Raw genomic sequence first — 15,428 nt, 5'->3', positions numbered from 1 at the left:
GCGTATATTAACCACAATATTTTGAGTCAAAGAATCTGAGTTTGAATTCTGACTATGGGTATTGAGACTTTATGTGGCCACTTACTTTTCCTGAACATTGGTTTCCTCGTTTGTAAAACAAAATAATTGAACTATATGACCTCAAAGTCTCCTTCCAAGCAATCAAACAACAAGCATTTCAACACCTATTCTGTGCCAAGTTCGGGGTAGGTTTTTTGGTCTTAAGGGGAAGAAGTAAAGGGTGGGAGTAGGAATGCTGGACCAGGCATTTCCCAGGTATAACAACCAGTGCAGTTGGGCACCTAATCTGCCTGTTTTAAGGAGTTGCCTGGGGCATTGAGAGATTAAATTTTACTTGCCCAGGATCATAGAGCCAATGTGAGTCCCTTATAGGACTTGAATCCAAGACATTCCAGTCTCAAAAGGCAAGACTCTCTACTTCAAAAAAAGAAACAGCAAGGGTAACTAGGTGGTTCAGTGGAGAAAGTCAGGAGGACCTGAGTTCAAAATTGGCCTCAGATACTTACTATGTGACCCTAGCAAGTCACCTAACCCCAACTGCAAGAAGGAAGGAAGGAAGGAAAGAAAGAAAGAAAAAGAGAAAGGAAAGAAAGGAAGGAAGGAAAGAAAGAAAAAGAGGAAGGAAGGAAAGAAGGAAGGGAAAACCTCCTGCTTCCAAGGAATTTGTGTTGTATTGGAGAACAAGATAAAGAATTGTAGATTTGGAGTTGGAAGGGACCTTAAAAATCTAACACCCTCCTAGGTAAAACGAGAGAGCTGAAGTTGAGAGACTGAGACTTTCTCCAGTTTCCACATGGAGTTAAGTGACAGACATAGGATTTGAACCTGGGTCATCTAATGCCAAATTCTTTGCTCTTATATCTACATGTACTTAAATACTCCATTTGTTGATGAAAATGCACTAGTTAGCAGCTGGGACATCAAGAAAGGGCTCAGGTGGGAGTTGCTGCTTGAGTTCAGCTTTTGAGAGGAGCTTGGGATTCAAAGAGGGTGAAGCATAATGCATTCCAGGCAGAGGCATAGCTTCGTGCAAAGACACTGAGAGGGCCCATAGAATGTCGTGTGTGTTCACAAATCGGCGGACTTGGCTGGAACATGCAGGCCAGCAAGGGGAGCAATGGGTAACGAGCCTGGAAAGTTAATTAAATAGGAGCCAGCCCGTGAAAGACTTTAAATGACGGAGGAGTTTATATTTGATCCTACAGACAATAAGAGACCCACTAGAGACTTTTGAACAGGGGAGTGACATCGTTTGGTCCGTGCTTAAAAGATCGTAAAAGAATCACTGGGCTACATCAAAGCCAAACCGCTCTTACAAAACCTAGAGCCCTAGGAGAAGGCATTCCCCTCAGCACACAAGTCCTCGCAAGCCCGGTACTATAGTCACGTGGTTGTGAGCGTCCCGTAACCACCGAGCACACTGGGACTTGTGGTCTTCCACGGCCTTGATGGGCGCACAAACGCCTGAGCGTCTTTCCCAGATTGGAGAGAGGTCGAAGGAGGAGCCTAGAGCAAGGAGGGTCTCGATTGGAGAGCTGGTCGCTCAGGAAGTCAGAAAGGGAATGGGAACGGGGGAGGGCGTGGCCGCGTATCCGCGCGCTAATTTGAATGCACGTTCGAAACGGTCGGGCGGCTCCGCTTGATTTTAGGATACTGCTTGTTGGGCTCCCCTTCTCACCCGCCGCAGCGAGGTAAGGAGCCCGCCAGTTATGCTGCATGAGGAATGGGGAGGCTTGGAGGGCATGAGAGCCCGGCGTGGAGGGTGGGGGTGAAGGAGAAAGAGGACGGAGCCGGAGAGTTAGGAGAACAGGACTCCGGTCCCAGCAAGCTCTGGCGCTAACTTGCTGTGTGACCCTGGGCTATTTACCTAACCTCTCTGGGCATCACTGAGGACCTCTAGGAGGGTTCCTTTTGGTGGCTTCTCCCGCGAATAGCTTTACGGGGGTGGAGGCAGCACGGACGAGTAGCTTTGGGAGACCTGGGTTGGAAATCCCACCTCGTATACTTAACCTTGAGACCCTGGGAGACTCTTGGCCTTTGGCCTTCAGTTTCCTCACCTGTAAAATGGAGTTAACAATGCCTGCAAAAGGATGGTCTCGAGGATTCAGTGAGATAGCGTCTGTAAAGCGCTTCGCAGATCCTAACGTTGTAGGTAAATGCTGGGCGCTGTTGGTACCGGAGGCGCAGGGGTGCCCGAGTGAATGCAGAGCCACCCTGAAGATGGGGAAGACCCGGCTTCTACTTACTGACTGTGTGAGCCTGGGCCAGTCCCTTAACCCCTCAGTGCCTCGGGCAGTTCTCTGGGACCTGCCTTAAAGTCGCCGACCAGTCATTCCTCTACGTTTGGAAAATGGAGTTTTCTTTAAAAAAAATCACAGATCCTGACCAAAGTTGTTTTGTTTTGTTTGATCACTAATATTATTCTACTGTTTGAGGAAGGTGGCCCTGGTTCAGTTGGCCCTGGGACTAGTGCATCTTTCCCGTCCCCTCCCTGACTGAACTCTGAATTCCGCTTTTGTGCCAGTCACCCTCTTTGCCTTTTCAGAGTCAAAAGCTACTTCTCAGAATCCCCTGCCTTTTCTTCTTTTTAGTTCTGCTTCTACAGAAAGAAAACGAATATAATCCAGTTCAGCAAACATTCATTTAGAACCCATTATATGCTAGGCATTGAGGAAAAGAAAAAAAAAATCCTCAAATCTGAAGGCTGCTTATAATGTGCAAGTGCATTGTAAACTTCTGAGTGAAAGCTTCCAAATACCCTCAGAGGGTGTTAATGTTAAATACAGGTGGAATTGGGTAGTGAAAAGCCTCAAGAGATGTGGAGTCAATCTGCACCTTCTGCTACACGGGGCTCTTAGGAGCAAAGCAGTTTGTAAACTTTAAAGCATTATAGCAAGGTGAGAAATTATTACAATTAACTTGCCAACATCCCAGAATTCCTTTATTAGACACTGCCTCAGGTTTCTGATGTAGAGTAAGTAATAGTTTGGTAGATGTGTCAGTATTTTTCTGTACCGGTTCTGATATCTACTTTTATGTATTTGGTTATCCTTAAAAAATCTTATGTTCTAGGGAGTCACATAAGATGGCAAATGTTACCCCAAGGAAAAGGAATCAAAGTTCTTCTAAATATGGCAGGTGAGTTTATAGAACCCCGGCCCTGAAAGAAATCTTAGAGACCACCAATCCAACCCATACCTGAACAAGCATCCCTTCTACAGCCTCCCTGAAAAGACTTCTGGAGAGACAAGGGAATCTTCTACCTCAGTTAAATTTTCTGCACTACTCCTATTATTGGGAAGTTTTTACTCACATCAAGCCAAATGTTGTCCAAGCTTGTGAAAATCTTACTGCTTGTTATATTTTTTAAACTTTTTTAGGACATAGGGCTAATGAGGGAGTTTGTTTTGCATGACTACATATTTGTACTGAGTTTTGTTTCTCTTGCCTTGTCAAAAGGGGCAGAGGGGAGAGAGAAAATTATGAACTGAAACTAAAATAAAAATTCTACTGTTTGGCCTTGTTCTTGTCCCCTATCCGTAAAAGTCCCACTTTCGTGTGTCTTAATCTTTGAGGCAGTGGTAAAGAGGTATATAATGTAATCCTAACACAAATTTATAAGTACTATGCAACTCTAGTATTAACTTTCTTTTTGTAACAAATCAGGAGGTTATCTGTTCCCCACTAAAAGGAAATATTATACTACTCTACCATTTCCTTTTCACCAGTCAGGTAGATCTGCAGTTTCTGTTCTTATTCTAAATTCTTTAACCATTCTAAAACTCTTCTGCTGTGGTGAAAAGTAAAATATTATTTACTGAGTAATTGAATTGGAACATCATAAGATTTCTAAGTAGTTTTGTTGTCTTAAAATTTGACTATAATAAACAAAGCTTTTCTTTTCTTTTAACAAATCTAATATTGAAAATCTGCCTTCTCACAAAATATGTCAGAAATAATTTTTTTCTTTCTAAAATTGAATAAAAAAAATAAACAAAATTGAATCAATCAAAGTGTACAAAGGATATATGGTTGTGATTTCTTTAAATAACAAGTTCCCTAGTGTACTTAAAATAATTTATTTTATACTTTTCAAAACAAAAAGTGTGCTGCTGACTAGGGAAAAAACAGGACTGATTCCTAGGCTCCATAATAAATTAGCAATTGAAAAGGAATATTCTAAATTGAATTGAATTTTGGGTGGGTTTTTCCTGGAAGCTTAGTGAAAGAGTATTGATTAGAGCAGAGGTGTCTTAACTTGAATTCCCAGAGTGCCAGGAACCAGATTAAAATATAATTGGGAAACTTTTAACAATAAATAAAAATACAGCATAGATAATGTTGTTTCGTGGTTTTCTAAGTCAGTGTGGAGATTTGAGTTTTAAACCACTGGGCTTTTAAGATAAGAAAAGTAGTTAAAGTAACCTAGCTGATAATGTATACATAAGAAAATGAGTGATTGTTAAGAATTCCTTTTAACTGGGTCAATAAAGTACTTACTGTGGTCTATTCTCCTGGACTTAAAAAATAGGTTTGTTGTAAGATGTTTCTTTGTAATGACATCTTATTAAATGACATTTATTAAAATAGGCTTTCCAGGAAAGAAAATATCTTAGAACCACAACTAATTAGCACAAAGATATAGAATCCCATTTTTTTGTAGGATCCAATAATAATTGTTTTTAGTATTAAGTGATGATAGGAAATTTGAAAGTAATAATGCTTCATGATGGATTTCTTTTCTTTTTATAGCCTATTATTTGAAAATCCAGTGAAGAAAATAGTATTGGACTTTACTGAAAGTATGCCTCCATCCCCAAGTGGAACCCCTAAAAAGGAAATGTCCCAAATTAATGATGTCACTAAAGAAAATATATGTTACCTCTTCCAAGGACACCACGATTCAAATCAGTTCAATAAGTATCCACTAGAAACAACCTGTCCTGTTCAAAAAGGAGGAGGGGTGACCCCACTGAAGACTCCACAGCAAGGTTCTCCCTTCAAATCTGCCATGTCCACAAAATCCTTTTATAACAGAGATAAATGGTACCTGAACCCGCTGGAGAGGAAGCTTGTCAAAGAGAGCAGGTTTTGTCAGAAAAATGATTGTGGATATAACAAGCCAATTTCCACCTTGACAGAAAAAAAACATCGAAAGGTGTTCAAGAGGACAAATCCTAAAGTGAAAAAGAATTCAGCTCCTAAATATGGAAGTTATAAAGGCACTAAAACTGTGTCAAAGAACGTTGTAATAAAACCCCAGCAAAAGAGAGTGATTTTTAAACCAACCACAGTACAGGAGGATGACAATTACAAACCTAATAAGAGCCTGACCCCAACTCCTCGTGTGCTGAGTCTGAAAGTTAAACCCCAAGTGACTCTCCAGAGTGGAGCAGCATTTTTTGTGGCTGGGAAAAAGTCACACTCTTTGGTCAAAAAAGTGGTTTTGGATGGTCAAAAAATGACTGAGCTCAAGGCAAATAAGTCTAAGCCAGCAGTGATTGTGAATCCTGGTTTGCCTAGCACTAATGAGAGAGAGACTTTTGAGGTGAGTCAAGTTCCAGAAATCACTAAAAAAAAAAAAGGCTGTATGGTGGCAGATTTAACCTAAAAATTGGAAAAGGAAAAAAAAATGAAAAAGGTTGAGGAGACGTTTCCTGAGATTATTTATTTAGGGGTATCTGTAGTATAGTGAAAAGAATATTTGACTGGGACCCAGTAGATCTGGATTCCCATCTCTGCAGGTCACTATTTGTACAGCCTTAAACCTACCTGAGCCTCAGTTTCCTCATCTGCAAAATTCGTTGAACTACATGTGATTTCTAAGATCCTTCTAGCTTTAATAATCAGTGATACATCACTCAAGAGTATTTGGGAGAAACAGAGAAAGGAGACTTTTTCCCTTCCTCATAGCCTGAGGAAGCATAAAAAGGAGAATTAAGTTTTTAGTTGCCAGCATTTGTGTCTTGAGACTTCCACAAAACACAGATTGAACACCTCTCATCTAGACTTAGTGATACAATCATTCCAGATCAATATTATTCTAATATTATGGCAGTACAGGATATGACACCACATGATGAATATATGTTGCTTTGAAATTATATAAATTGACCTGGCAACTTACACTTTAATTTTAAATAGTTTATGATTCCTCAGCACACAAAAACTGAATAACATGGAAAATACCAGGTGTTAATATTTATCTGGGATAATCCTGAGGGTTAAAACACCTGAACTATAGATATAGAGTTAGCTGTAAATGTTGAAAGGTAATGGATTCATTAATAATTCACTTCTGACTATAGAGCAAATAGCAGACCCAAATTAATGTTTTTTTAAATTAAATATTTCTATTTTTCTTTTTCTTAATTTTAATGCATCTAGAAGAAAAGAAATATGGAAAAGAAATTAAGGAGAACTTACAAATTTTTAAAAATTTTAAATGTGCAATTCAATACCTAATCTATTGTGAACATATGTAGTATGTTGTGATCTTACTGGTTAATTAGAAACTAAACATCATTGGTAATTTTTTTCCTCTAACTTGCTGTTTATTTTTAGAGTCCAAATGGTAGAGTTATTTCCTCTAAAAAACGGAAGCCTGTTGAGGATAAGTCTTTTTCTTTAAAGGGGTCTCACAGTGAGAATAGTAAGAGAGGTAAGTAAAATTAAAACAGCTTTTTCAAAAATTAATTGAAATAATATTTTAGAAAACAGGCTGACCTGGAGATTATATAGTGATAGCTGTATTGGGAAACCTGGGAAGGTTTGTATGGATTGTAGAGTGTGTTTCTGTACCCAGTTCTGTGTGGGTAGATGTATTTCTACCCTCCTTTGACCAGTTCAGATGAAAGTAAGGTTCAACTGGCCTTTGTCCTTTCTCTCTCTTCCTTGCCTAGTGTATTCCTTTTTTCTCCCTCCCTTTCCTTTCCTTTCTTTTTTTGTTTTTGTTTTTTTGCTTTTTGGAGGGCAGTTGGGGTTAAGTGACTTGCCCATGGTCACACGCCTATTTTTTGTGTTAAGTGTCTGAGGCCAGATCCTAACCCAGGTGCTCCTGACTCCAGGGCCAGTGCTCTATTCACGCGCCACCTAGCCACCACCTTTCCTTTCTTTTAAGATCATCAAAACCTAACAAACCTATTCCCAGGCCCCCTCTGTTTTATTTGATTCCTTCTGATATCCTTGATGGCATTAGGGTTCTGAGAGGATATTTGTATAATCTCCCTATTGGAGGGACAGGTAGATTGTGCAGTAGATAGAGCACCGGTCCTGCAAGTTAGGAAGAGCTGAGTTCAAATTTGACCTCAGAAACTTGTAAACTCTGTGACCTTGGGCAAGTCACTTAACTGTTTGAGTTCCTCATCTATAAAATGGGGACACTGGAGAAGGAAATGGCAAACTGCTTTAGTTAGTATCTTTGCCAGGAAAACCCCATGGACAGAAGTTCATGGGGTCACATAGAGTTGTCAACTGAACACTAACAACAACTCACTATTGGAATGTAAATTCTTTGCCCTTAATTTTGTCCTTTCTGATTGCTCAATTATATTTACCATCTATATTTCTCTTGACCTTTGTGCTGGTGTTTCAAAATTGCTATTTAGTTTTGGCCATTTCATCAGGAATACTTGAACATATTCTTAATTCATTAAAGCTTCATTTTTTCTCTGCGATATTATATTCACTTTTGTTAGGTCAGTTATTCTTGGTTATAAACCTTATCTCTTTTGCCTTTTGGAATATTCTATTTCACACTCTGCTCCTAAATGTAGCTGCTAGATATTGTGTAATTCTGAATCCACAAACTGTGACTGGCTGGCTGCTATTTGAACTCTTTTTTTTTTTTTCTGGTTGCTTGTGGTATTTTTTTTCTTTGACCTGAAAGTTCTTAATTTATTATGTTTCTGGACGTTTTCATATATTTCTTATGGATTTATTAACTTTTGTTTACTACATTCTGCCTTTTGAAGAAGTAATATCTAGCACTAAGGTATTATCCTTCCAAATCTTTTGACTTTTTAAAACTTGTTTCATTTTTTCCTAGGAATCCTAGTTTAACTTGTATCCAAGCTGTGGTTTGGTTTGTTTTTGAGGTTTTGCTTGTAGAGTTGAAGACATTCCCTTCTTCATGGTTTGTGTCTTGGACAGCATTGTCATCATACTAGCTCCTTTTTTTAAACTCATTCTTCCAGTCTCGTTTCCCAAACTGGGAATTTGTTTTAGGGCCAGGCTCTGTTGCACATTTCTAGAAAGAATGTTTAGTTTTCATTTGGTTCAAATTTATATTTTCTGAGGATTACTGCTGCTTTCTCCAGGTGTTTGGTGCTGTGTTCTTAATGGATCTCAGGATCAGCTAAGGCCTTTCAATCAGCCCAAAGTAATCTGATATAGAGTTCAGTTGCTGTCCTTTTGGTCTTAGCTTTGCAAGTTCCTGGTGTTGGTTTGGGTCTAGGTGTCACAAATGTAGACTTGCCTCTGGTTAGAGCACCAATATGTTATTGAAGTTTCCAATACTGTGTTAGCTGGAAGTCTCTGCAGGTTTCATAACAACAGAATTTCAGGGTCCTCCTTGGTCTGAGTTCCTTGTCCTGCTCACTCAACTGCAAGCCCCCACTATAGGCTCACAGCTGCTGTTCCTTTCAGTTCCTGTTCATCAAGCCACAACTCAGCAGTCACAGGTGGGCCGCCCCAAATATAGATCCCCTTCACAATGGGTCTGTGATTCAGCTCTCACTTGACAGCAGCAGAGCTCCCAGTTGGCTCCTGTTCCTGCTCCCTACATGGTCAGGCCTGTCCCAGCCTGTTCCTTGACCACATCTTGCCCCAATTTATAGTTAGAGGACTCAGGTTAGCCCCCATTCTGGAAAGCTCTATGTTATACCTTCCAGGCTAGACTTTGTACACAGTGCCCACAGATCGGTCTCCCTATACTGATCTGAATTGGAAAAACAATTCCAGATACATTCTTTCCACTGTACTAGGTTCTCATTGGTTATTTACTGTATGACTGGGGATAAATTACTTGGGATTCAGTTATTCCACCTGTAAAAAAGAGAAAATGATGACATGGAAACAACTGTAGATGAGCAGAGAGAAGATATTTCTTCATTAATATTGTCCAGAGTACTCCAAGGTAATTTTCTAAGGTATAAAGAACTGCTAAATAAGTACAAAAAGGCAGAAATATGAAAGATTTCCATTATGAACCGTAACAATACGAATTACAGTTGATAAGGGAAACGTGAACAAAAGATGCAAATCTATGTGATAATTAATTGTTATTGCCACTATGATTTGTTCCCTGTCAGTTTAATTTTTTAGCAAATCGCAGAAATTTAGAGTTGGAAGGCTCTGCTTCGATTTGAATCCAACCAAAAAAGACTCCTTAGTTTACCATAGCCAACAAGTGAGATCACCCAGCCTCTTTCTGAAGGGCTTCAGTAAGGAAAAACCCAGTACCTTGCAACACAACCCTTTTTATTCCACTTTTGGGTTGTTCTGCCTATTAGAAAGGTTCTCCTGGGGCAGCCAGGTGGCTCAGTGAGTAAGAGGACCGGCTCCAGTGTCGGGATGACCTGGATCAAATCTGGGCTCAGATACTCGGCACCACACCCAGAAATAATAACTGGCCGTGTAACCTTGAGCAAGTTACTTAACCCCAATTGCTTTAAAAAAAAAAAAAAAAGGTTCTCCTGATACCAGGCCTTAAATATTTCTCTTTGGATTTGGGGTTCCGTCTTCTTAGAACAAACAAGTCTAATCCCCCTTCTACATTATACTCCTTCAAATACCAGAAAAAATGACTTATTGTATGTCTTCTGAGTCTTCTCCAGACTATGGGCAGGAAAAAAAAACACCAGGACAAGACCAAATAGTGAATGCTGCAGGAAATTTAAAAAACAAATAATCTCTATACTATATATACTTTTCAAAAATGGGGAAAAAATACTCGTTTCCACAAAATAGATAAGAGTCCTGATACCTATACAGGATAAGGCAGAGAAAGAACTATAGACTAATATCAATAATGAGTATTAATTAATGAAAAAATATTCCATATATTATTAGTAAGTAACACTGTTGTTCAGTCAGTCGTGTCCAAGTCTTCGTGACCCCATTTGGGGATCTCTTGGCAAAGACACTGGAGTGGTTTGCCATTTCCTTCTCCAGCTCATTTTACAGATGAGGAAACTGAGGCATACAGGGCTAAGTGACTTGCTCAGGATCACACAGCTAGTAAGGGTCTGAGGCCAGGAAGATAAGTCTTTCTGACTCCAGGCCCCAACGCCCTATCCACTGAGCCACCTAGCTGCCTAAGTAATACTATATCCAGTAAATTATGCATTATGACTAAATTTGGACTTATATCAGGAATATAAGAATGGTTCGACATTAGGAAGAAAATTCTGATTGAGCATTTTCTCTGGTTGTTCCCCCATGCCTGGAACTCTCCCTCCTCATCTCCATCTCTTATTCCCTGACTTCTTTCAATATTAGCTAAAGTCCCACCTTATGAAAGAAACCTTTCCCTGGCCTCCTTAATCTTAGTGCCTTCCTTCTCAGTTTGTCTCTACTTAATCCTGCATTTAGCTTGTTTGTACTTGGTTGATTGTGTGTTGTCTTTCCCATTAATTAGACTGTGAGCTCCTTGAGGGCAGGGGTTGCTTTTTGCTTTCTTTGTGTTCCTACTGCTTATCACTTCATACAAGTCTTCTTAGGTTTTTCTGAAACCATCTTCTTTACCATTTCTTTTTTTTTTAATCAAATGCTTTATTAAATTCTAGTTTACATCATTCATTTCTGCAAGATTTTGAATTACAAATTTTCTCCCCATTTTTCCCCTACCCACTAACCCCAAAATAGCAATCCCACAGGATATCTCCTCCTCTATTCTGCTCTCTCCCATATCTTCTCCCATACCCCCTGCGACTTTCCAGTAGGGCATGTTGGATCTCTATGCTGCAGTGCCTGTATATCTTATTTCCCAATTATATGTAAAATGATATTAATAATAGTGTATATATATATATATATATATACACATTTTTTTTTAAACATTTGATTTTAAAACTTTGAATTCCAGATTCATTACCTTCTTCCCTTGTTACCCACCCTTACTGGAAAGATATGCAATTCAGTATAGGTTGTACATGTGTAGCTATGCAAGACATTTCCATAGTGGACATATTGTAAAAGACTGACTATATTTCCCTCCCTCCTATCCCACTGTGTGGGATACAGAGACCCTAACCCAAATTGACTACTCGGAGACCTCTTAAAGTGAAGGTAGAAAGATTTATTAGAATCTCACGAGAAGCAGGCAGTCCAGTCTCTGGGACAGCACCGAGAGAGAGGAGGCCGCCATACATAAGCTAAAGCTGGGTTAAATAAGCAAGGGTTATGAATATTAACATAATTATTACTAATGAGGCTCTAATCTTGTTACATAATACATTAGGTCCATTACGTCAGTGTATTACAACCTCAGAATACTGGACCCCTCCTTCCAGTCTACCCTTGATACATTCTTATCTGGACTTGAGGGTCCCAAGGCTACTATCTGTCCCTTGATTGGTCAAATCCACCTGCTGCTGCCAGCTCCTTCCATTCTTCATTATTTTTGGTATTATCTATGAGTTTTTGTCTGGGAACCAGGGACTGAGCTTCTTTTCCAAGGTTACTGCCTGTTCTCCTTTATCAGTAGTCTTGTTCAGCAATTCTTGCAGTTCTATAGAAACTTAACTCTTTCATGGTAAGCTGGGTGAGAAGGACTGACTAGAATAGAGCAACTATACAGAAAGATTTCCAAAGTTTCAAAGTCACATAATTTCTAATAAAAAAAATGAAAACTTAGGCCTAAGACCTAAGGACTTAATTACTTTAGCAGACAGTCTCTGAGAAACCACACTTTTACCTTTCCCATACACCACCTCCCACTTGTTCTATTCTCTAATTTGAGAACCTAGACCGAAATCCAGGTAGGCCAACTGCACTCCCAACTACTGGATCCCAAAGTCCACACTGCACTGACCTCTCACTGTGTCCTTAGCATCTGTGTGTTGATAATTCTGGAAACTGCCACAGCTGTTGGTGTTCTGCAGTCTCTCCAGCGATGGTTGGTCAGGCCTGTCCTGGGGCTAAAACCTCCAGCTTGGCTCATGGGGGGCTGGGCTCAGCTCGGCTCCCAGAGCACTGCGCTGGTCAATGCCTGCTGGGCTGTCCTCAGCGGGAGGTTAGCTTCTCTGTGTCGTTTTGTGGGTTCTGTAGCTCCAAAGTTTGTTCAGAGTCCCCTTTTACATGAATTGGGGGAGGTGGAAGCTGGAGCCCTGCAGAAGTCCTGTTTCTACTCCTCCATCTCGACTTTGTCTCCAAGACTGATAAATTTCTATACCAAACTGTATATGTGTTCAACCATCCATTATCTGTTTAAGAGGTTTAGCTCATATCCTCTACCTTGTTTGTTCCTCCTTTCTATGTTATATTCCTTCTTTCTCTCTTCTCTTTCCCCTCTTCAAACCACCCTCTATTCCTTTCAGACCATCAAAGCAGAGCAAATCCACATACAAGTACAAATTTTGATGGTACACTTATTTCTTCTACCCCTGTTAGAATGTTAACACTTGGGGCGGCTAGGTTGCATAGTGAGTAGAGAGCCCTGGCCCCAGAGTCAGAAGGACCCGAGTGTGGTTCCAGCCTCAGACACTTTTAACACATAAAGAAAAAAACACTAGCCATGTAACCTTGGGCAAGTTACTTAACCCCAATTACCCTCCAAAAAGGCAAAAAAAAAAAAAGAATGTTAATACTATATCATCACACAACACCTTCCAGTTGCACCAATACATTTACCTGTCTAGGTTTCTAGGGACACTTGTGTTTGCATTTCAGAATTCCTACTTAGCTCTTGATCTTCCTTACCAGAAATGATTGGAAATCTCCTATTCTATTAAAGGTTCTTTTTAAGAAAGATTATACTCAGCTTTGCAGAATAAGTTATTCTGGGTTCTGAGCCTTATATATTTTGCCTTTTGGAACTCTGTGTTCTAAGATCTCTTATTTTTAGTAAAGGTACCATTTGGTACTTTTATGGTCTAGACTCTAGTTTCTTGGTACTTAAATTGTTGGATTTGTTGTTGGGGTTTTTTTTCTGGATACTTGGATTTTTTTTTCCTTTGACTTGGGAGATCTGGATTTCATCTGACATTCCTATAACTTTTCCCTTTTTTTTTTCCCCAAGAGGTGATTGGGGGATTCTTTCTATCTTTATCTTCTGGTTCTAATACCTCTGTACAATTTTTATTTATGATTTCTCAAAATATAACATCCAGGGTTTTAAAAAAAATTCATGGTTTTCAAGAGGTCCAGTGAGCCTTATGTTCTTTTTTCCAGGTCATTTGTGTTTAATGACAGATACCACCCACGTGGGTTTCTGTTTTTTAATTTTTCAGTTTTGTTCTAATATTACTTTGGTTTCTTTTGATTTAGTCTAATTTTCAGGGAGTCTGATACTGGGGAAGAATTTTCTAAGTTATGCGTTTTCCTTCTAATTCTTCCAAGGCTTTTATTTTTTTCTTCATTTCTTCTAGGTATTCATGAAATCGTAATGGAAATTTTATTTTTATCCTTTGAGTCTCTGCTTGTAGTTGTTAGAAAATTACTCTTTTTGTGTTTCTCTAGATGTATAATATTTTAAATATTGCTCAATGTCTTTTAGTTTACTTTTCTTTGAAGTTTTGTGCCAGGCACTGGCTCCACACCCTGCTCTGCTTTTGGGTTCAGTGGCCTTGCCCAGCATCACCTGGGTTCCCAGACTGACTTCTACTACTAGGAGTTAATAAAGGGGGCTGCTAATAACCCCAGAGTGCGGAGTCCTTCCCAAGTACTGCACTGGGTTTTGCTATTTCCCCAAGGTTCCAAGGCTTTCTCAGGGGAGCCCTGCATTCTTGCTTGCTCCAGACACAGAGCCTTATAGGCTGTGACATTGCTGCTATCTTGTCTGCTAGAGATGACATTCAGTGATCTGGTCATCCCTTTTCCATTGTTGATCTGGTGTGAGTTTTAAGTTTTTTCCTGGACTAGGTACATGGTAGCTGGGCAGTCTTCCTCCTTCTTCCTTTGGCTGTTTTGGCCAAGACCTCCCCGCCCCCTTTTCTTGAATATTAACTCCCTATTAAACATTTTTGTGCCTTCCTTTCTAATCCTGAACTCATTCTTCTTGGCAGAGAAAACAGAAGCAAAATAAAAGTGGGGCACTTTTGCTGGTTCCATATACTCTGAGCAATGGTCCTTTCCTTTGTATGTAGTCTAACTTTTTTCTCCAATGTAATGTAAAATCCCACATTGCTTTCCTTACCATCTACTCTTTCTAAACTTTAGCCCTTCTAAGTTTTCTTATAAACCATCATGCCATCTGCCCTTGTTTCCATGTACTATCCATATCTTTTTAACATCTGTTCTAGCCCATGAGTTCAATTTAAATAATTTTTTTTTATTCTCATTGGAACTGTTATTTTTATGTCTTTATAGTTTCATTCCAGTACCTTCTGGGCTGACCTTCCCTGTACAATTCTGCATATTCTTTCTTTGAATCTTTTGAAATATAAATATAAAATGGTGAATATCTGGTTCTTCTCAGCTTCCCTATCCTTCCTCTCCTATGGAGTAGTCCCTAACCTAAAGTTTCCCTGTGATTTCCACCCTAGGTACTATTTTCTTGTTTCTATATCAATAAATTTAGAAAACCCTTCTATAAAATACAACCTCATTTCTTTTTTTTTTTTTTTTGGTATTCTATTTTATTTTTTTTTAGTTTACATCATTCATTTCCACAAGATTTTGAGCTACAAATTCTGTCTTCATAACAGACTCAGGGGTCAAAGGAAACTTAATGATGGCGTGGTGATCAAGCTTGTTTCTCTGAGGGGCACATTTCCAAGGGTATTTGGTCTGCCTTCGCAGTCTCAGTGTCTTGGGCCACTGGAAGGTGGGGGATGTTCGGATCTTCTTTTTGTGGCTAAGGACATCCTTCAGCACCACCTTCTTGGCCTTCAAAGCCTTGCACTTGGCTTCTGTCTTGGGGGGGGGGGGGATGTAATGCCATGCACAGAAGCTTTCCCGAAGAACTGCTACTGTGAACAGCTTTTTTAAGGTTCCAATTACTCAGTGTAGTGATCACTCTATTCCATAACAAAAGCAAAACATCCACAGAAAATCAAGGTACAGCATAATTCGAAATACAGCATTCACCATATTTCAACTTATCACAGAAAATCACAATATAATATTCACAACATAGTCTCAAAGTAAAATAGTCACTCTTAAGTTAATTCAATCAATCACTTATCAGTAGTATCAAGGTACATAGTAGAAGTCTTCCACTCTTGGGGCAAAATCTTGATTAACTC

General features: G+C 39.4%; 1 protein-coding gene across 2 annotated transcripts in view; it reads left to right on the top strand.

Annotated features, from left to right (window-relative positions):
- The first annotated feature begins 1,561 nt into the window (after positions 1-1,561).
- Positions 1,562-15,428, top strand: part of ESCO2 (establishment of sister chromatid cohesion N-acetyltransferase 2) — a 33,262-nt gene continuing 19,395 nt past the window's right edge. The window contains exons 1-4 of one of the 2 annotated variants that reach the window (XM_069071930.1): positions 1,567-1,712; positions 3,094-3,159; positions 4,774-5,569; positions 6,586-6,682. In XM_069071930.1, coding sequence (XP_068928031.1) covers positions 1,630-1,712; positions 3,094-3,159; positions 4,774-5,569; positions 6,586-6,682 — 1,042 coding nt within the window. In that variant the 5' untranslated portion in view covers positions 1,567-1,629. Of the gene's footprint in view, positions 1,713-3,093; positions 3,160-4,773; positions 5,570-6,585; positions 6,683-15,428 lie in introns of both variants that reach the window. The other variant, XM_069071931.1, reaches the window with a different exon arrangement.

The sequence above is a fragment of the Petaurus breviceps genome, unplaced genomic scaffold (genome assembly GCF_028583685.1).
Source record: "Petaurus breviceps papuanus isolate PSGF00001 unplaced genomic scaffold, PetGlider_PUasm1.0 90845, whole genome shotgun sequence".
NCBI classification, from domain to species: domain Eukaryota; kingdom Metazoa; phylum Chordata; class Mammalia; order Diprotodontia; family Petauridae; genus Petaurus; species Petaurus breviceps.
Note: the sequence above shows the minus strand (reverse complement) of the source record. Positions and strands in the feature narration are given on the sequence as shown.